General features: G+C 49.5%; 4 protein-coding genes across 9 annotated transcripts in view; 2 read left to right on the top strand and 2 right to left on the bottom strand.

Moving 5' to 3' along the window:
* JPT1 (Jupiter microtubule associated homolog 1) overlaps window positions 1–20,137 on the bottom strand; it is a 135,996-nt gene that overhangs the window by 57,906 nt on the left and 57,953 nt on the right. The window lies entirely within an intron of this gene.
* The window catches only part of MRPS7 (mitochondrial ribosomal protein S7), a 172,036-nt gene that overhangs the window by 95,684 nt on the left and 56,215 nt on the right, over window positions 1–20,137 (top strand). The window lies entirely within an intron of this gene.
* The window catches only part of ATP5PD (ATP synthase peripheral stalk subunit d), a 221,631-nt gene that overhangs the window by 167,729 nt on the left and 33,765 nt on the right, over window positions 1–20,137 (bottom strand). The gene's annotated exons all lie outside the window — the stretch shown is intronic.
* NUP85 (nucleoporin 85) overlaps window positions 17,418–20,137 on the top strand; it is a 33,118-nt gene continuing 30,398 nt past the window's right edge. Inside the window, exon 1 of one of the 2 annotated variants that reach the window (XM_050764262.1) lies at window positions 17,418–17,528. In XM_050764262.1, coding sequence (XP_050620219.1) covers window positions 17,496–17,528 — 33 coding nt within the window. In that variant the 5' untranslated portion in view covers window positions 17,418–17,495. The remainder of the gene's footprint in view (window positions 17,529–20,137) is intronic. The other variant, XM_050764261.1, reaches the window with a different exon arrangement.

Raw genomic sequence — 20,137 nt, 5'->3', positions numbered from 1 at the left:
TGCAGGAGGTAGGTTTTCCTCTCATCTCTAGCCTGTCCTTTGTTCTCTCTGCAATTTCTTTTTCTTACTCACTCCTTCCCTTAACTGTTCCTTAGGGTTTTCTTCAAGATCCTTTTATCACTCAATTCCCTCTCCGAGGATGATTTCACCCGCTTTCGCTGCCATCTCTTTGCTAATGATCCTCAAATCTGTTATTTCTAGTCCACATCTTTCTTCTGAGTTTCCAGTTGGATGTCCCAGAGGCACCTCAAACCCAGCAACTCTCAACTAAAACTCCTCACTTTACCTTCCGCGTGGGTTCTTCTTCCTGACCTACCACTCTTAAACTGTGTGACACACCACTAAAACAGCTGCCCTAAGCTGGAAAGGCCAGCGACATTCCTGACTTCTTCTCCTTCACACACTCCTCATCCAATCAATCACCAAGTCTTGTCTATTCCACCTTCTTACCAAATCTACTTTCTTCAGCCTCTGGATGGAGCTGCATTTGTTGGCCTTCTGTAGGTCCTCTTTGGGTAGGAAGAGGCTCAAGACCTTAGATATGTGATAGGCCAAAGTAGGAAGACTAACTCTATCTAGTTCAGATCAACACTCTCAAAAGATACTGCAATATCAGCTGGGCATGGTGACTCACGCCTGTAACCCCAACACTCAACACTTTGTGAGGCTGAGGCAGGCAGATCACCTGACGTCAGGGGTTTGAGACCAGACTGGCCAACATGGTGAAACCCTCTGGTGGCTCATGCCTGTAATCCCAACACTTTGGGAGGCCAAGGTGGATGGATTGCCTGAGGTCAGGAGTTCGAGACCAGCCTGGCTAATATGGTGAAACCCTATGTCTCTACTAAAAATACAAAAATTAGCTGGGCGTGGTGGCAGGTGCCTGTAATCCCAGCTACTCGGGAGGCTGAGGCAGGAGAATCTCTTGAACTCAGGAAGTAGAGGTTGCAGTGAGTCGAGATCACACCACTCAGTGCACTCCAGCCTGGGCAACAGAGCAAGACTTCGTCTTGAAAAAAAAACAAAAACAGGCCGGGCGCGGTGGCTCACACCTGTAATCCCAGCACTTTGGGAGGCCGAGACGGGCGGATCACGAGGTCAGCAGATCGAGACCATCCTGGCTAACACGGTGAAACCCCGTCTCTACTAAAAAATACAAAAAACTAGCCGGGCGAGGTGGCGGGCGCCTATAGTCCCAGCTACTCGGGAGGCTGAGGCAGGAGAATGGCGTGAACCCGGGGGCCGGAGCTTGCAGTGAGCTGAGATCCGGCCACTGCACTCCAGCCTGGGTGACAGAGTGAGACTCCGTCTCAAACAAACAAAAAAAACAAAAAAAAACCAAAAAACAAAAACAAAAAAACACAAAGATACTGCAATATGGAAATATCCTCCTAACTCATCTGTTTTTGTTGTTGTTGTTGCTTGTTTGTTTTGTTTTAGACGGAGCCTCACTCTGTCGCCCAGGCTGGAGTGAAGTGGCACTATCTCGGCTCGCTACAACTTCTGCCTCCTAGGTTCAAGCTATTCTGCCTCAGCCTCCCAAGTAGCTGGGACTACAGGCACGTGCCACCACGCACGGCTAATTTTTTGTATTTTTAGTAGAGATGGGGTTTCACTGTGTTAGCCAGGATAGTCTTGATCTCCTGACCTCGTGATCCACCTGTCTCAGCCTCCCAAAGTGCTGAAATTACAGGCATGAGCCACCATGCCTGGCCGTTTGTTTGTCTCTTTGAGACAGAATGTTGTTCTTGTGGCCCAGGCTGGAGTGCAATGGCAAGATCTTGGCTCACTGCAAACTCTGCCTCCTGGGTTCAAGAGATTATCCTGCCTCTGCCTCCTGAGTAGCTAGGATTACAGGCATGCCATGCAGCACCATGCCCAGCTAATTTTGTATGTTTAGTAGAGACGGGGTTTCTCCGTGTTGGTCAGGCTGGTCTCGAACTCCCGACCTCAGGTAATCTGCCCACCTTGGCCTCCCAAAGTGCTGAGATTACAGGCATGAGCCACTGCGCCTGGCCTAACCCATCTGCTTTAAAGTACCTCCATTATGCCTGGATGTTTAAGTGAGTCAGAATAATCTAAAGGGCTGGTTTAAATACAAATTTTGGGGACCCTTGGAAGGTTGGCTCTGGAATTCACCTTATTTATTTATTTTTTTTCTTTTTTAAGAAAGGTCTGCTTTCCACCCAGGATAGAGTGCAGTGCCACAATCATAGCTCACTGCAGCCTCGAACTCCTGGGCTTAAGCCATCCTCTCGCCTCAGCCTCCAAGTAGCTAGGACCACAGACATGCACCTCCATACTCACCTAATTTATTTTTATTTTTTATAGAAATAGCATCTCCTGGCCAGGCGTGGTGGCTCATGCCTGTAATCCCAGCAAGAATCACTTGAACCCAGGAGGCGGAGGTTGCAGTGAGCCAAGATCACGCCAGTGCACTCCAGCCTGGGCAACGAGTGAAACTCCATCTTCAAAAAAATGATGGAAGAAATGGCGTCTCCTGGGCTCAAGTGATCCTCCAGATTCAGCCTCCCAAAACGCTAGGATTACAGGCATGAGCCACTGTACCCTGCCAAATCTGCCTTTTTTTTTTTGGAGGGTCTCACTCTGTTGCCCAGGCTAGAGTGAATTGGCGTGATCTCAACTCACTGCAACCTCTGCCTCTTGGGCTCAAGGGATCCTCCTACCTCAGCCTCCCAAGTAGCTGGAACTACAGGTGCATGCCACCACACGAGGCTAATTTTTTTTATATTTTTTGTACAGATGAGGCTCTCACTATGTTCCTCAGACTGGTCTCAAACCCCTGAGCTCAAGAGATCCTCCCACTTCAGCTTCCCAAAGTGATAGGATTATAGGTGGGAGCCACTATGCCCAGCCCTGGTGTTTCTTTTTTTTTTTTTTTTTTTTTTTTGAGACGGAGTCTCGCTCTGTCGCCCAGGCTGGAGTGCAGTGGCCGGATCTCAGCTCACTGCAAGCTCCGCCTCCCAGGTTTACGCCATTCTCCTGCCTCAGCCTCCCGAGTAGCTGGGACTACAGGCGCCCGCCACCTCGCCCGGCTAGTTTTTTGTATTTTTTTAGTAGAGACGGGGTTTCACTGGGTTAGCCAGGATGGTCTCGATCTGCTGACCTCGTGATCCGCCCGTCTCGGCCTCCCAAAGTGCTGGGATTACAGGCTTGAGCCACCGCGCCCGGCCCCTGGTGTTTCTTAAACACACTAAAGTTTGAGGCCGGGCACAGTAGCTCATGCCTGTAGTCCCAGCACTTTGGGAGGCCAAGGTGAGGGGATCATCTGAGCTCAGGAGTTCAAGACGAGCCTGGACAACATGGTGAAACCTCGTCTCTACTATAAATACAAAAATTAGCCGGGTGTAGCTGGCATACCCAGCTACTCTGGAGGCTGAGGCTGGAGAATTGCTTGAAACCAGGAGGCAGAGGTTGCCGTGAGCTGAGATTGCGCAATTGCATTCCAGCCTGGGTGACAGAGTGTGACTCTGTTTCAAAGAAAAAAAAAAAGGAATAAATAATAACGTTTGAGAAACACAAGCCATTATAAAATAAATATAAACCAAAAAGGTCGGGCACTGTGGCTCACACCTGGAATCCCAGCCCTTTGGGAGACCAAGGCAGGCAGATCATCTGAAGTCAGGAGTTCAAGACCAGCCTGGCCAAAACATGTTGAAATCCCATCTCTACTAAAAATATAAAAATTAGCCGGGCATGGTGGCAGGCGCCTGTAGTCCCAGCTACTCGGGAGGCTGAGTCAGGGGAATCACTTGAACCCGGGAGGCAGAGGTTGCAGTGAGCAGAGATGGCGCCACTGAACTCCAGCCTGGGTGACAACACAGCGAGACTCTGTCTTAGAATAAGTAAGTAAGTAAATAAATAAATAAATAAAATACAAAAATTAGCTGGGCATCGTGGCAGCCACCTGTAGTCCCAGCTACTCAGGAGGCTGAGGCAGGAGAATTGCTTGAAACTAGGGGGCAGAGGTTGCCGTGAGCCGAGATTGCGCCATTGCACTCCAGCCTGGGCGACACTGCAGACTCTCAAAAAAATAAAATAAAATAAATAAAACTAAAAAATAGGCCGGGCGCGGTGGCTCACGCCTGTAATCCCAGCACTTTGGGAGGCCAAGGCGGGCGGATCACAAGGTCAGGAGATCGAGACCACAGTGAAACCCCGTCTCTACTAAAAATACAAAAAATTAGCCGGGCGCGGTTGTGGGCGCCTGTAGTCCCAGCTACTCGGGAGGCTGAGGCAGGAGAATGGCGTGAACCCGGGAGGCGGAGCTTGCAGTGAGCCGAGATCGCGCCACTGCACTCCAGCCTCGGCAACAGAGCGAGACTCCGTCTCAAAAAATAAAATAAAATAAAATAAAATAAACCAAAAGAAGTTTCTGACACTCCCTGGTTCCTCACTAATCATCTGCTTCATAGGATAAGACCTGCGTGCCCTTTGAGAACTAATCCAAACCAACCACTCTAGCCTTGTTTCTCATCTTGAAGCCTCTGCTTTGGTCATATTCAATTACTTGGGGTTCCTAAATGTTCCCTCTCAACTTCAAGCTTTTGTACATTGTAGGCATTCGAGGATTCACTGAATGAATGAATGAATGAATGAATGAATTGAAACTATCAGCTGGATGCAGTGGCTCATGTCTGTAATTCTAGCACTTTGGGAGGACAAGGTGAGAGGATTGCTTGAGCCCAGGAGATTATGGCTGCAATAAGCTATGATCGTGCCTCTGCACTCCAGCCTGGGTGACAGAGTGAGACCCTACCTCAAAAAACAACAACAACAAAAACCTATTACTAGGCCAGGTGCAATGGCTCATGCCTGTAATCCCAGCACTTTGGGAGGGCAAGGTGGGTGGATCACCTGAGGCCAGGAGTTCCGAGACCAGCCTGGCGAATAGGCGAAACCCTGTCTTTACTGAAAATACAAAAATTAGCCAGGCATAGTGGTGCATGCCTGTAATTCAAGCTACTTGGGAGACTGAGACAGGAGAATCGCTTGAACTCGGGAGGTGGAGGTTGCAGTGAGCCGAGATTGTGCCACTGCACTCCAGCGTAGGTGACAGAGCAAGACCCTGTCTCAAACAAAAACAAACAAAAAAAACTATTACTATGTGTAAGATCCTATGACACTGGAAATACCAATAAGGGGAGACAAAATCTCTGACTCATATAACTTATGATTGGCGGAGGAGGGCCGGGCGCGGTGGCTCACGCCTGTAATTCCAGCACTTTGGGAGGCCGAGGTGGGTGGATCACGAGGTCAGGAGATCGAGACCATCCTGGCTAACACGGTGAAACCCTGTCTTTACTAAAAATACAAAAAATTGGCCGGGTGTGGTGGCGAGCGCCTGTAATCCCAGCCACTGGGAGGCTGAGGCAGGAGAATGGCATGAACCCAGGAGGCGGAGCTTGCAGTGAGCTCAGATCGCACCACTGCACTCCTGCCTGGGCAACAGGGTGAGACTCTGTCTCAAAAAAAAAAAAAAAAAAAAAGATTGGCGGAGGAGGAAATACACAAGAAGTGAAAGAGAAAGAGAACTGACAACTATTGAATACCTGCCACTTCTCAGGCACTAAGTGGGACATTACTAATGTTAGCTCATTTTCTGCTTACACAAACTATTCCAAGCAGGTGTAGTAGTTATTTGCTACTCACTCTCAAAGGGGTTAAGTAACCTGTTATCACACAGCTAGAAAGTAGTGTTAACTGAGCTCCTACTATGTGCTAAGGAAAAGACCAAGAGATACTGGCTGGGCATGGTGGCTCATACCTGTAATCCCAGCACTTTGGGAGGCCAAGACGGGCCGATCACCTGAGGTCAGGAGTTCAAGACCAGCCTGGCCAACATGGTGAAACCCCGTCTCTACTAAAAATACAAAAAAATTAGCTGGCGTGGCAGTGGGCGCCTGTAATCCCAGCTACTCAGGAGGCTGAGGCAGGAGAATCACTTGAACCCGGGAGGCAGAGGTTGCTATGAGCCAAGATTGCACCACTGCACTCCTGCCTGGGCGAGAGGAGCAAGACTCTGTCTAAAATAATAATAATAATAATAATAATAATAGTAATAATAATACCTGCCAACCTATTACACTAAATTACAAAATCACCTTCAGGCAAAGGAGGAATTTGTATAAGATGCATGTTCGGCAGGGGGCAGTGGCTCACGCCTGTAATCCCAGCACTTTGGACGGCCAGGGCGGTTGAATCACGAGGTCAGGAGTTCAAGACCAGCCTGACCAACATGGTGAAACCCCATCTCTACTAAAAATACAAAAAATTAGGTGGATGTGGTGGCAGGCACCTGTAATCCCAGCTACTCAGGAGGCTGAGGCAGGAGAATCACTTGAACCCAGGAGGCAGAGGTTGCAGTGAGCTGTGATCGCGCCACTGCACTCCAGCCTGGGCAACAGAATGAGACTCCATCTCAAAAAAAAAAAAAAAAAAAAAAAAAAAAAAAAAAAATCAAAATAATAATAATAATAATAATAATAATAGTAATAATGCACATTCAAGGCCGGGCTCAGTGACTCACTCCTGTAATCCCAGCACTTTGGGAGGCTGAGGCGGGTGGATCACCTGAGGTCAGGAGTTCGAGACCAACCTGGCTAACATGGTGAAACCCCATCTCTAATAAAAATACAAAAATTATCCGGGCGCAGTGGCGCACACCTATAATCCCAGCTACTCAGGAGGCTGAGGCAGGATAATTGCTTGAACCTGGGAGGCGAAAGATGCAGTGAGCTGAGATCATGCCACTGCACTCCTGCCTGGGCAACAAGAGCAAAACTTCATCTAAAAAAAAAAAAGGCCAGGCACAGTGGCTCATGCCTGTAATCCCAGAACTTTGGGAGGCCGAAGCAGGTGGATCACCTGAGGTCAGGAGTTCAAGACTAACCTTGTCAACACGGTAAAACCCTGTTTCTACTAAATATATAAAAATTAGCTGGGCGTGGTGGTGAGTGCCTGTGATGCCAGCTACTCAGGAGGCTGAGGCAGGAGAATTGCTTGAAACCAGAGGTTGCCATGAGCTGAGATCACGTCACTGCACAGCCTGGGCAACAAGAGCAAAACTTCATCTCAAAAAAAAAAACAAACAAAAGAAACATGCTCAAATATCTGAGCAATACATATTCCAAGGGCACATTGAAATTCTGGGAGCTGGACCTAGGGAATGTAATGAAATTATATCCTGAGAATCCTTTTGCAATTTCCAGGAAAAAATTGTGAAGAGATAGAAATTTCCACCGGGGGCGGTGGCTCACGCCTGTAATCCCAGCACTTTGGGAGGCTGAGGCGGGCAGATCACGAGGTCAGGAGATCGAGACCATCCTGGCTAACATGGTGAAACCCCGTCTCTATTAAAATACAAAAACATTAGCCGGGCATGGTGGTAGGCGCCTGTAGTACCAGCTACTTGGGAGGCTGAGGCAGGAGAATGGCATGAACCCAGGAGGCGGAGCTTGCAGTGAGCCGAGATCGCGCTACTGCACTCCAGCCTGGGCAACAGAGCGAGACTCCGTTGCAAAAAAAAAAAAAAAGAAAAGAAAAGAAAAAAGATAGAAATTTCAGGCCGGGCGCGGTGGCTCACGTCTGTAATCCCAGCACTTTGGGAGGCCGAGGCGGGTGGATCATGAGGTCAGGAGTTCGAGACCATCCTGGCTAACATGGTGAAACCCCGTCTCTACTAAAATTACAAAAAATTAGCCGGGCGTGGTGGCATGCGCCTGTAGTCCCAGCTACTTGGGAAGCTGAGGCAGGAGAATGGCGTGAACCCGGGAGGTGGAGCGGAGCTTGCAGTGAGCTGAGATTGTGCCACTGCACTCCAGCCTGGGCGACAGAGCGAGACTCCGTCTCAAAAAAAAAAAAAAAAAAAAAGAAAAAAAAAAAAAGAAATTTCCTATTAATATTCTCCCTCCATCATTTTTTTTTTTTTTTTCGAGATGGGGTCTTGCTCTGTTGCCAGGCTGGAGTGCAGTGGCGCGATCTCCCCTCACTGCAACCTCCACCTCCCGGGTTCAAGTGATTCTCCTGGCTCAGCCTCCTGAGTAGCTGAGACCACAGGTGCGTGCCACCACGCTCAGCTAGTTTTTTATTTTTAGTAGAGATAAATAGGGGTTTCACTATGTTGGCCAGGATGGTCTTGATCTCTTGACCCTGTGATTGCCCACCTCAGTCAACCAAAGTGCTGGGATTATAGGCGTGAGCCACTGCACCTCTCTCTCCATCATTTTTATAGGGGTGGGAGGAAAGGGATAGCTGTGCACTGAAAAAGGATGCTTTAGAAAAAGAAAGTGGGTCTGGGCATGGTGTCTCACCCCTAGAATCCCAGCACTTTGGCATGCCTGGCAGGCCGAGTTGGGTGGTTCGAGGCCAGCCTAGGCATCATGGTGAAACCTTGTCTCTATCAGAAATACAAAAAATCAGCCAGGCATAGTGGCGCTTGCCTGAGGTTCCAGCTACTCAAGAAGCTGAGACGGGAGGATCACTTGAGTCCAGGAAGCAAAGGCTGCAGTGAGCTGTGACTGCACTACTGCTCTCCAGCCTGGATGACATAATGAGGCCCCATCTCAAAAAAAAAAAAAAAAAAAAAAAAAAAAAAAAACAGGAAAAGAAAAAGAAAGTGGACTGGGAGACAGTGGCTCATTTAAGTAATCCCAGCACCGTGGCAGGCCAAGGCATGAGGATCACTTGAGGCCAAGAGTTCAAGACCAGCCTGGGCAACATAGCAAGACCTCTGTCTCTAATAAATAAAAAATAAAATAAAAAAAATAAATAAATAAGAATAAAAAAAATTTTTTTGAGACAGAGTCTCACTCTGTCACCCAAGCTGGAGTGCAATGGTGCGATCTTGGCTTACTGCAACCTCCACTTCCTGGGTTCACGTGATTCTTTTACCTCAATCTCCAGAGTAGCTGGGATTACAGGCTACGCCACCATGACTGGCTAATTTTTGTATTATTGTTATTGTTATTTTTAGAGACAGGGTCTTGCACTGTCAGCCAGGCTGGAGTGCAATGGTGCAATCTCAGCTCACTGCAAATCTCCCGGGTTCAAGCAATTCTCCTGCCTCAGCCTCCTCAATAGCTGGGATTACAGGTGTGTGTCACCACGCCCGAATAATGTTTTTTTTTTTTTTTAGATGGAGTCTTGCTCTGTCGCCCAGGCTGGAGGGCAGTGGTGTGATCTTGGCTCACTGCAAGTTCCGCCAACCAGGTTCACGCCATTCTCCTGCCTCAGCCTCCCAAGTAGCCGGGACTACAGGCATGCGTCACCACGCCCAGCTATTTTTTAATTTATGTATTTTTAATTTTTTTTTTGTATTTTTAGTAGAGACGGGGTTTCACTGTGTTAGCCAGGATGGTCTTGATCTCCTGACTTCATGACCCACCTGCCTCAGCCTCTCAAAGTGCTGGGACTACAGGTGTGAGTTTGAGACAGAGTCTCCTTCTGTTGCCCAGGCTGGAGTGCAGTGGCGTGATCTCTGCTCACTGCAACCTTGCCTCCTGGGTTCAAGCGATTCTCCTGCCTCAGCCTCCTGAGTAGCTGGGGTTACAGGTGAGCGCCACCAAGTCTGGCTAATTTTTTTTGTATTTTTAGTAGAGATAGGGTTTCACCATGTTTTTCAGGCTGGTCTCGAACTCCAGACCTCGTGCTTCGCCTCCCTTGGCCTTCCAAAGTGCTAGGATTACAGGCATGAGCCACCGGGCCCAGTCAATTTTATTTATTTATTTATTTTTATTTTTTTTTTGAGACAGGGTCTCACTCTGTCATCCAGGCTGGAGTGCAATGGCACCATTGCATCATCTCGGCTCACTGCAAGCTCCGCCTCCCGGGTTCACGCCGTTCTCCTGCCTCAGCCTGCGGAGTAGCTGGGACTATAGGCTCCCACCACCACTCCCGGCTAATTTTTGGTGTTTTTAGTAGAGACAGGAATTTTATTGTTTTTGTTTTGTTTTGTTTTCTTTTCTTTTTTTTTTGAGACGGAGTTTTGCTCTGTCGCCCAGGCTGGAGTGCAGTGGCGCGATCTTGGCTCACTGCAAGCTCCGCCTCCTGGGTTCACGCCATTCTCCTGCCTCAGCCTCCCGAGTAGCTGGTACTACAGGTGCCCACCACCATGCCTGGCTAATTATTATTATTATAATTTTTTGTATTTTTAGTAGAGGTGGGGTCGCACCATGTTAGCCAGAATGGTCTTGATCTCCTGACCTCGTGGTCTGCCTGCCTCAGCCTCCCACAGTGCTGGGATTACAGGTGTGAGCCACTGCGCCTGACCAGAACTGAGTAATTATTAAGTGGAACTCTGGGCTAAACTCTTAATTCTCACAAAGCCTCTGTCATAATTATCCCCATTTTACAGATGAAAAAAGTGAGACAGGCCGGGCGCGGTGGCTCATGCCTGTAATCCCAGCACTTTGGGAGGCCGAGACGGGCGGATCACGAGGTCAGGAGATCGAGACCATCCTGGTTAACACGATGAAACGCCGTATCTACTAAAAAATACAAAAAACTAGCCGGCGAGGTGGCTGGTGCCTATAGTCCCAGCTACTCGGGAGGCTGAGGCAGGAGAATGGCGTAAACCCGGGAGGCGGAACTTGCGGTGAGCTGAGATCCGGCCACTGCACTCCAGCCTGGGCGACAGAGCAAGACTCCGTCTCAAAAAAAAAAAAGAAAAAGAAAAAAGTGAGACAGAGAATGGATGGGCAACTTGGTCACCTAACTTGAAGTGGCAGAGCCAGTGTGGAACTTAGATCTTCTGACTCAGAGCCCAGTGCTTAATTATTGTAGAACTGCTGCTGTGGAAAGCCACAGAGAGAAAACATACCAAAGGAAGGAAAAAAAGAAAAATTCCGGCCGGGCAAGGTGACTCACGCCTGTAATCCCAACACTTTGGGAGGCCGAGGTGGGCGGATCATGAGGTCAGGAGATCGAGACCATCCTGGCTACAGTGAAACCCTGTCTCTACTAGAAGTACAAAAAATTAGCCGGGCATGGTGGCGGGCACCTGTAGTCCCAACTACTCGGGAGGCTGAGGCAGGAGAATGGCATGAACCCGGGAGGAAGAGCTTGCAGTGAGCCGAGATCATGCCACTGCACTCTAGCCTGGGCGACTGAGCGAGACTCCGTCTCAAAAAAAAAAAAAAAAAAAAAATTCATAGAATAGTACCAGGAACACCAGTCGAGTTGTCGTGACCTAAATTTGTGTGTGTGTGTGTTTTGTCTCCTCCAGTAGAATAGAAGTTGCACAGAAGCAGAGGTCTGTCTGTAGTATCACACTTTTATTTCCAGCAGCAAGCACAGTTTCTGGGTCCTACTAGGTAAATAAAAGAATTAATGGGGAGAGACAGTGAGCAGTTTGTACCATTAACGGTTAACTAGAAACTCTGGTAAGAGGCCCAGTGCAGTGGCTCACGCATGTAATCCCAGAACTTTGGGAGGCCGAGGTGGGCGGATCACCTGAGGCTGGGGGTTGGAGACCAGCCTGACCAACATGGAAAAACCCCGTCTCTAGTAAAAATACAAAATTAGCTAGACGTGGTGGCGCATGCCTGTAATCCCAGCTACTCAAGAGGCTGAGGCAGGATAATCGCTTGAACCAGGGAGGCGGAGGTTGTGGTGAGTTGAGATCGCATCATTGTACTCCAGCCTGGGCAACAAGAGTAAAACTCCATCTCAGAAAAACAAACAAACAAACAAAAAAGAACTACAGAGTAAGGGCCAGGCATGGTAGCTCACGCTTGTAATCCCAGCTCTTTGCAAGGCTGAGGCAGGCAGATCACCTGAGGTGAGCAGTTCAAGACCAGCCTGGGCAATATGGTGAAACCCCGTCTCTACTAAAAATACAAAAATTAGCCTGGCATGTTGGCATACGCCTGTAATCCCAGTTACTTGGGAGGCTGAGGCAGGAAAATCACTTGAACCTCGGAGGCAGAAGATACAGTGAGCCGAGATAGCACCACTGCACTCCAGCTTAGGGACAGAGCGAGATTCTGTCTCAGGAAAAAAAAAAAAAAAAAAAAAAAAAGAAAAGGAAAAAGAAATACAGAGTAAGAATAGAGTGAACTGTCAGGGTGCAGTGGCTCATGCCTGTAATCCCAGCATTTTGAGAGACCAAGGCAGGAGCATCTCTTGAGCTAAGGAGTTTAAGACAAGCCTGGGCAATATAGCAAAACCCCATGTATGTTGCAAAAAAAAAAAAAAAAATTAGCAGTGAGCCAAGATTGCACCACTGCACTCCAGCCTGGGTGACAGAGTGAAACCCCATCTCTCTCTCTCTCTCTCTCTCTCACACACACACACACACACACACACACACACACACACACAAACACAAAAGGATCAACTAGCCAGAATTCTGCAGGATCAGCTGCCAAAGAAAAATACATCATTCCTAAAAGGGGTAAGAGGGCCGGGCATGGTGACACACGTCTGTAATCCCAGCACTTTGGGAGGCCAAGGCAGGAAAATCACAAGGTCAGGAGTTTGAGACAAGTTTGACCAACGTGGTGAAACCTTGTCTCTATTAAAAATACAAAAATTGGCTGGGCGCGGTGGCTCAAGCCTGTAATCCCAGCACTTTGGGAGGCCGAGACGGGCGGATCCCGAGGTCAGGAGATCGAGACCATCCTGGCTAACATGGTGAAACCCCGTCTCTACTAAAAAATACAAAAAACTAGCTGGGCGAGGTGGTGGGCGCCTGTAGTCCCAGCTACTCGGGAGGCTGAGGCAGGAGAATAGAGTAAACCCGGGAGGCGGAGCTTGCAGTGAGCTGAGATCTGGCCACTGCAGTCCAGCCTGGGCGACAGAGCGAGACTCCGTCTCAAAAACAAAACAAAACAAAAAAACCCAAAAATTAGCCAGGTGTGGTGGCCCATGCCTGTAATCCCAGCTACTCAGGAGGCTGAGGCAGGAGAATTGCTTGAATCTGGAAGGCGGAGGTTGCAGTGAGCCGAGATCGTGCTGTTGCACTCCAGCCCAGGCAACAGAGCGAGACTACATCTTGAAAAAAAAAAAAAAAATTAGCCAGGCATGGTGGCACACACCTGTAGTCCCAGCTACTGGGAAGGCTGAGCCAAGAGAACTGCTTGAAGCCAGGAGATGGAGGTTGCATTGAGCCGAGATCATGCCACTGTACTCCAGCCTAGGTGAGAGAGTGAGACTCTGTCTCAAAGAAAAAATCTAAAAGGGGTAGGAGAACAAGAATCATAGAGTTTGGCCGGGCGCGGTGGCTCAAGCCTGTAATCCCAGCACTTTGGGAGGCCGAGGCGGGTGGATCACGAGGTCAGGAGATCGAGACTATCCTGGCTAACATGGTGAAACCCCGTCTCTACTAAAAATACAAAAAACTAGCCGGGAGTGGTGGCGGGCGCCTGTAGTCTCAGCTACTTGGGAGGCTGAGGCGGGAGAATGGCGTGAACCCGGGAGGCGGAGCTTGCAGTGAGCCGAGATCACGCCACTGCACTCCAGCCTGGGAGACACAGCGAGACTCCGTCTCAAAAAAAAAAAAAAAAAAGAATCATAGAGTTTTGTTTAGAGCTTTAAGTCCTCGCCAGAATCCCTAAACACATACCAAATTTATAATACACGTGACTAAACTTGTGTACTTTATACCACCAAATTTTCTTTTTTTTTTTCTTTTTGTTTTTTTTTGAGACGGAGTCTCGCTCTGTCGCCCAAGCTGGAGTGCAGTGGCCAGATCTCAGCTCACTGCAAGCTCCGCCTCCCGGGTTCACGCCATTCTCCTGCCTCAGCCTCCCAAGTAGCTGGGACTACAGGCGCCCGCCACCTCGCCCGGCTAGTTTTTTGTACTTTTTAGTAGAGACGGGGTTTCACCGTATTAACCAGGATGGTCTTGATCTCCTGACCTCGTGATTCGCCTGTCTCGGCCTCCCAAAGTGCTGGTTCACCGCGCCCGGCCAAAATTTTCTTTCATTCTATAACATAGTTTAGTTGAGTACTTCAGCTATTTGTGAATACTGTACGAATGTGAATAGTGAATTCTGGCCAGGTGCAGTGACTCACGCCTGTAATCCCATCACTTTGGGAGGCCAAGACAGGTGGATCACGTGAGATCAAGAGTTCAAAACCATCCTAGCCAACGTGACCAAACGCTGTTTCTACTAAAAATACAAAAATTAGCTAGATGATGGTGACGCGTGCCTATAATCCCAGTTACTCAGGCAGCTGAGGCAGGAGAATCGTTTGAGCCTGGGAGGCAGAGGTTGTGGTGAGCCAAGATCCTGCCACTGCAATCCAATCTGGGTGACAGAGAGAGACACTGTCTCAAAAACAAACAAAAAAAACTGAATTTCTCAATACTGCAGGAAGCCTGGCGGCCGAATGCTGATGATATTGTAGAAACGCTATCGGCTAGGCTTCAGGGCTCACACCTGTAATCCCAGCACTTTGGGAGGCCGAGGTGGGCAGATCACTTGAAGTCAGGAGTTCAAGACCAGCCTGGACAACATGGTGAAATATCGTCTCTACTAAAAACACAAACATTAGCTGGGCATGGTGGTATGTGCCTGTAGTCCCAGTTACTAGGGAGGCTGAGGCATGAGGATCGCTTGAACATGGGAAGACGAGGCTGCAGTGAGCTGAGATCCTGCCACTGCACTCCAGCCTGGGCAACAGTGCAAGATTCCATCTCAAAAAATAAAGTAATTTTAAAAAAAACCTCTTTCTACCTGTGTCATGGCAAAAATGATGGGACCCAAGATTGTACTCGCAGTGAATGCCAAGAAGCTAGCACAGGCTGAGTGTCTCTAATATGAAAATCTGAAATGGGAAATATTCCAAATTTCAAAACTTCTTGAGTACCAACATGATGCCACAAGTGGAAAATTCCACACTTGATACTTTGGCTTTCTTTCTTTCTTTTTCTTTTTTCTTTTTTTTTTTTTTTTTTTTGAGACAGAGTTTTGCTCTTGTTGCCTAGGCTGGAGTTCAATGGAGCGATCTCACCTCACTGCCACCTCTGCCTCCTGGGTTCAAGAGATTCTCCTGCCTCAGCCTCTCGAGTAGCTGGGACTACAGGCACCCACCACCATGCCCGACTAATTTTTATATTTTTAGTAGAGATGGGGTTTTACCATATTGGCCAGGTTGGACTCGAACTCCTGACCTCGTGATCTGCTGGCCTTGGCCTCCCAAATTTTTTTTTTTTTTTTTTTTTGAGACGGAGTCTCACTCTGTCGCCCAGGCTGGAGTGCAGTGGCCGGATCTCAGCTCACTGCAAGCTCCGCCTCCCGGGTTTGCGCCATTCTCCTGCCTCAGCCTCCTGAGTAGCTGGGACTACAGGCGCCCACCACCTCGCCCGGCTATTTTTTTGTATTTTTTTAGTAGAGACGGGGTTTCACTGTGTTAGCCAGGATGGGACCTCCCAAATTACTGAGATTATAGGCGTGAGCCACCGTGCCCGGCCTTCTTCTTTTTTTTTTTTTTAATTACGTTTTATTTTATTTTGTATTGGGACAGAGTCTTGCTCTTTGGCCCAGGCTGGAATGTAGTGACATCATCATGGCTCACTGCAGCCTCAACCTCCTGGGCTCAAGCGATTCTCCCACCTCAGCCTCCCATAAGTAGCTGCGACCACAAGCATGTGTCACCATGCTAATTTTTTAATTTTTTAATTTTTTTCTCTTAATTGTGTTATATTTGGTAGAGACAATCTCACTATGTTGCCTAAACTGGTCTCAAGCTGCTGGGGTCAAGCAGTCCTTCCCACCTCAGTCTCCCAAAGTGCTGGGATTACAGGTATGAGCCACAGCACCCAGCTCACCTTTGCTTTCTTTCTCTTTCTCTTTCCTTCCCTCCCTCACTCCCTCCTTCCTTTCTTTCTTTTCTTTCTCTCTCTCTCTTCTTTTTTTTTTTTTGAAACAGGGTGTCACTTTCTCACCGGAGTGCCAGGATCTCGGCTGACTGCAACCTCTGCCTCTGGAGCTCAAGCGATCACCCCAACCTCAGCCTCCCGAGTAGCTGGAACTATAGCATGTGCCACCACACCTGGATAATTTTGCTATTTTCTTTTTTTGAGACGGAGTCCCGCTCTGTCACCCAGGTTGGAGTGCAGTGGCCGGATCTCGGGTCACTGCAAGCTCCACCTCCCGGGTTTACGCCATTCTCCTGCCTCAGCCTCCCGAGTAGCTGGGACTACAGGTGCCCGCCACTTCGCCCGGCTAGTTTTTTGTATTTTTTAGTAGAGACGGGTTTTCACCGTATTAGCCAGGATGGTCTCGATCTCCTGACCTCGTGATCCGCCAATCTCGGCCTCCCAAAGTGCTGGGATTACAGGCGCGCATCACCAAGTCCGGCTAATTTTTTTTTTTTTTTTTTTGGTCACCCAGACTTGAGTGCAGTGGCACGATCTCGGCCGACTGCAACCTCTGCCTCCTGGGTTCAAACGATTCTCTTGCCTCAGGTGTCCGCCACCACGCCCAGCTAATTTTGTAATTTTAGTGGAGATAGGGTTTCTCCCCGTTGGTCAGGCTGATCTCGAACTCCCAACCTCAGGTGATTCACCCACCTCGACCTCCCAAAGTGCTGGGATTACAGGCGTGAGCCACCGCGCCCGGCCTAAATTTTGTATGTTTAGTAGAGATGGGGGTTTCCCCATATTGGCCACGCTGGTCTCGAACTCCTAAACTTGTGATCCACCCGCCTCGGCTTCCCAAAGTTTGGGGATTACAGGCGTGAGGCACCGCACCCTGCCCAAGCCCGGCTAATTTTTAAAAATATTTTTAGTAGTGACGAGGTTTCATCATATTGGCCAGGCTGGTCTTGAACACCTGACCTCCAGTGATCCGCCCATCTCGGGCTGCCGAAGTGCTGGGATTAGAGGCTTGAGAGCCACCTCAAGCCTCTAATCCTTCAGGAGCATCGATTTTGTCCCCGTGCCTCTTGTGTGTGTTCTAGTGTGGGAGTGACGGCTACTGCTTTCCAGCACAAGCCCATTTGACTGTTTGGGTTTGGACAAGTGGCTGCTACGACACTAAGGTGGAGATAAGGATGGAGCGAGGACTCCCAGAGTTGAGAAAGCTTGCAGGCTTACTGGGACCTCAGTCCGGCACAAGTTACCACCCAGGTGCCGCCGCCCCAGCCTACGCACGCGCAGTCGCACCGTCTCTGGCCAAGGGTTCCTCCTGCCCCGCCCGCCCTCTCCGGGGGCCTTCTCTCCGCTCGGCACCAGGGTGTCCGCGGCGCCGCCTGATCCTGTTAGCGCGGTACTGTGAGTGCAGTCCGTCCTCGGCGCTGTTTTCCCTGACTTGCTGTCGACGCCAGGAAGGAAGGACGCGCGCAGAGGACCGCAGAGGGGTGGCCGTGGCTGAGGGAAGAGAGCGCCGCAGCACTGAAGGTTTGGGCTTGCAGGCGCTGCAGGAGGCGCCCAGGCGGGGTCCTGTCGCTCAGCCAGCTCTGAGCGGGAGGCCTGAGCGGGAAGCATTGACGTCCCGGCGACTTCCCAGACCCTGGGCTTCGGCGCTATGGAGGAGCTCGATGGCGAGCCAGCAGTCACTGTAAGGGCACCCCGAACAGGCTTGATCGTCCTTGTGGGTTGAGAACTGCGTCTGCTTCGTTACTTCAGGCTTGTCTGCTTCCCTACTGGCCGCGAGGCTCTCGTCCCCTTCCCTTGATTCAGTTGCCACTTTCCGGAGGTCGCAGTGTTAACGAGGTGCCCGACCTCGGGTCGTAGTGGTCGCGGGGTTTCTGCCACCAGTCACAAAGCCAGGCCTCGAAGGTCCCAGTCCGTCCCTTTCCTTCCTTTGTCTTGCTGACCTTTCTACTTCCCTCGCATTTCCTCTTGGGTATTAGAGTGGGTTCAGCCCAAGCAGAGGAATTTATGTTTTTCTTCCAGCCATATTAAGCTCTGCATCGCGGCACGTTGAGTTTCTGCTTGTGTGACCTAAGGTTTATTAAACGTATTATTTCAGGAGACTATTCATATTTTATCGCTGTGCATTCAATTCCATTTGAACTTTGAAGAGAGTATGTCAACTGTGGATGATCTGTGATGTGTATAAAAAAAATTTGGCCGGGCGCGGTGGCTCAAGCCTGTAATCCCAGCACTTTGGGAGGCCGAGACGGGCGGATCACGAGGTCAGGAGATGGAGACCATCTTGGCTAACATGGTGAAACCCCGTCTCTACTAAAAATACAAAAAACTAGCCGGGCGAGGTGGCGGGCGCCTGTAGTCCCAGCTACTTGGGAGGCTGAGGCAGGAGAATGGCGTGAACCGGGGAGGCGGAGCTTGCAGTGAGCTGAGATCCGGCCACTGCACTCCAGCCTGGGCGACAGAGCGAGACTCCGTCTCAAAAAAAAAAAAAAAAAAAAAAAAAAAAAAAAAAATTCATGGACTTTATGTGCGACATACCTACCGTTTCTGCTACTTGGAATGCTTTTGTTTTCCCTCTTTCTCTTGTTAACCGCTGACTGAGGCAGGTCTTAACCGATAAAGGTTTATTTAGCTAAGGTTGAGGATCCAACCGGGAAAAAACACAGGTCCCAGGAGGATCTGAGACTTGTGCTTTTTCCAGAGATGGTTTTGGGAACATCAGTAGTTAAAGAGGAAGGAACTAGCAGGAGGGGCAAAAAAGGGAGGTTAGGCAGTGAGGAGGCAAATGGTTACATTCTTGTGAGTCTCTGATTAGCCTCAGTAAATCTGCATTTTACCTGTGAAAAGAGGGAGTAGAGGAAAAATTTATGTATGCATTCATCTCAGGGTAGGTAGAGGGATGGTTTCATTTCTTTTTTTTTTTTTTTCTGAGACGGAGTCTCGCTCTGTTGCCCAGGCTGGAGTGCAGTGGCGCCCCTCTGGGCTCACTGCAAGCTCGGCCTCCTGGGTTCACACCATTCTCCTGCCTCAGCCTCCCGCAGTAGTTGAGACTACAGGCGCCCACCACCATGCCCGGCTAATTTTGTTTTGTATTTTTAGTAGAGACGGGATTTCACCGTGTTAGCCAGGATGGTCTGGATCTCCTGACCTCGTGATTTGCCCACCTCGGCCTCCCAAAGTGCTGGGATTACAAGTGTGAGCCACTGCGGCTGGCCTCTTTCTTTTTTTGAGACGGAGTCTCACTTTGTCACCAAGGGTGGAGTGCAGTGGCGCCATCTCATCTCACTGCAACCTCTGGCTCCCAGGTTCAAGCGATTCTTCTACCTCACCCTCCTGAGTAGCTGAGATTACAGGTGCGTGCCACCACACCCAGCTAATTTTTATATTTTTGGTAGAGATGGGGTTTCACCATCTTGGTCAGGCTGGTCTTGAACTCCTGACCTCGTGATCCGCCTACCTCGGCCTCCCAAAGTGTTGGGATTACAGGCGTGAGCCACCACACCTGGCTAGGAGTTCGAGACCAGCCTGGCCAACATGGCGAAACCCCGTCTCTACTAAAAAAAATACAAAAATTAACCTAGCGTGGTGGCGCATGCCTGTAATCCCACCTACTCAAGAAGCTGAGGCAGGAGAATCGCTTGAACACAGGAGGCAGAGGTTGCAGTGAGCGGAGATCGTGAGATCGCGTCACGGCACTCCAGCCTGGGCAACAAGAGTTCGAACTCCTGACCTCAGATGATCTGCCCGCCTCAGCCTCCCAAAGTGCTGGGATTACAGGTGGGAGCCACTGTGCCCAGCACAAAATGAATTTTTCTTACTAGTGTTATAAGAAAATGTTATTGGGCGGGGCGCGGTGGCTCAAGCCTGTAATCCCAGCACTTTGGGAGGCCGAGACGGGCGGATCACAAGGTCAGGAGATCGAGACCAGCCTGGCTAATACGGTGAAACCCCGTCTCTACTAAAAATACAAAAAACTAGCCGGGTGAGGTGGCGGGCGCCTGTAGTCCCAGCTACTCGGGAGGCTGAGGCAGGAGAATGGCGTAGACCCGGGAGGCGGAGCTTGCAGTGAGCTGAGATGCGGCCGCTGCACTCCAGCCTGGGCGACAGAGCGAGACTCCGTCTCAAAAAAAAAAAAAAAAAAAAAAAAGAACATGTTATTGAAGGATACAATGTTATTACAGGACCAGCTGTGCTCTTCACTTAAAGTGTTTTTCAGCCAGGCCGGCATGGTGGAAAGTGTTTTTCAGCCAGGCGGGCACAGTGGCTCACGCCTGTAGTCCTAGCACTTTGGGA

This window comes from Macaca thibetana, chromosome 16 (assembly GCF_024542745.1).
Source record: "Macaca thibetana thibetana isolate TM-01 chromosome 16, ASM2454274v1, whole genome shotgun sequence".
Classification (NCBI taxonomy): Eukaryota; Metazoa; Chordata; class Mammalia; order Primates; family Cercopithecidae; genus Macaca; species Macaca thibetana.
The sequence above is the reverse complement of the archived record's forward strand: the minus strand, read 5'-3'. Positions and strand labels throughout refer to the sequence as shown.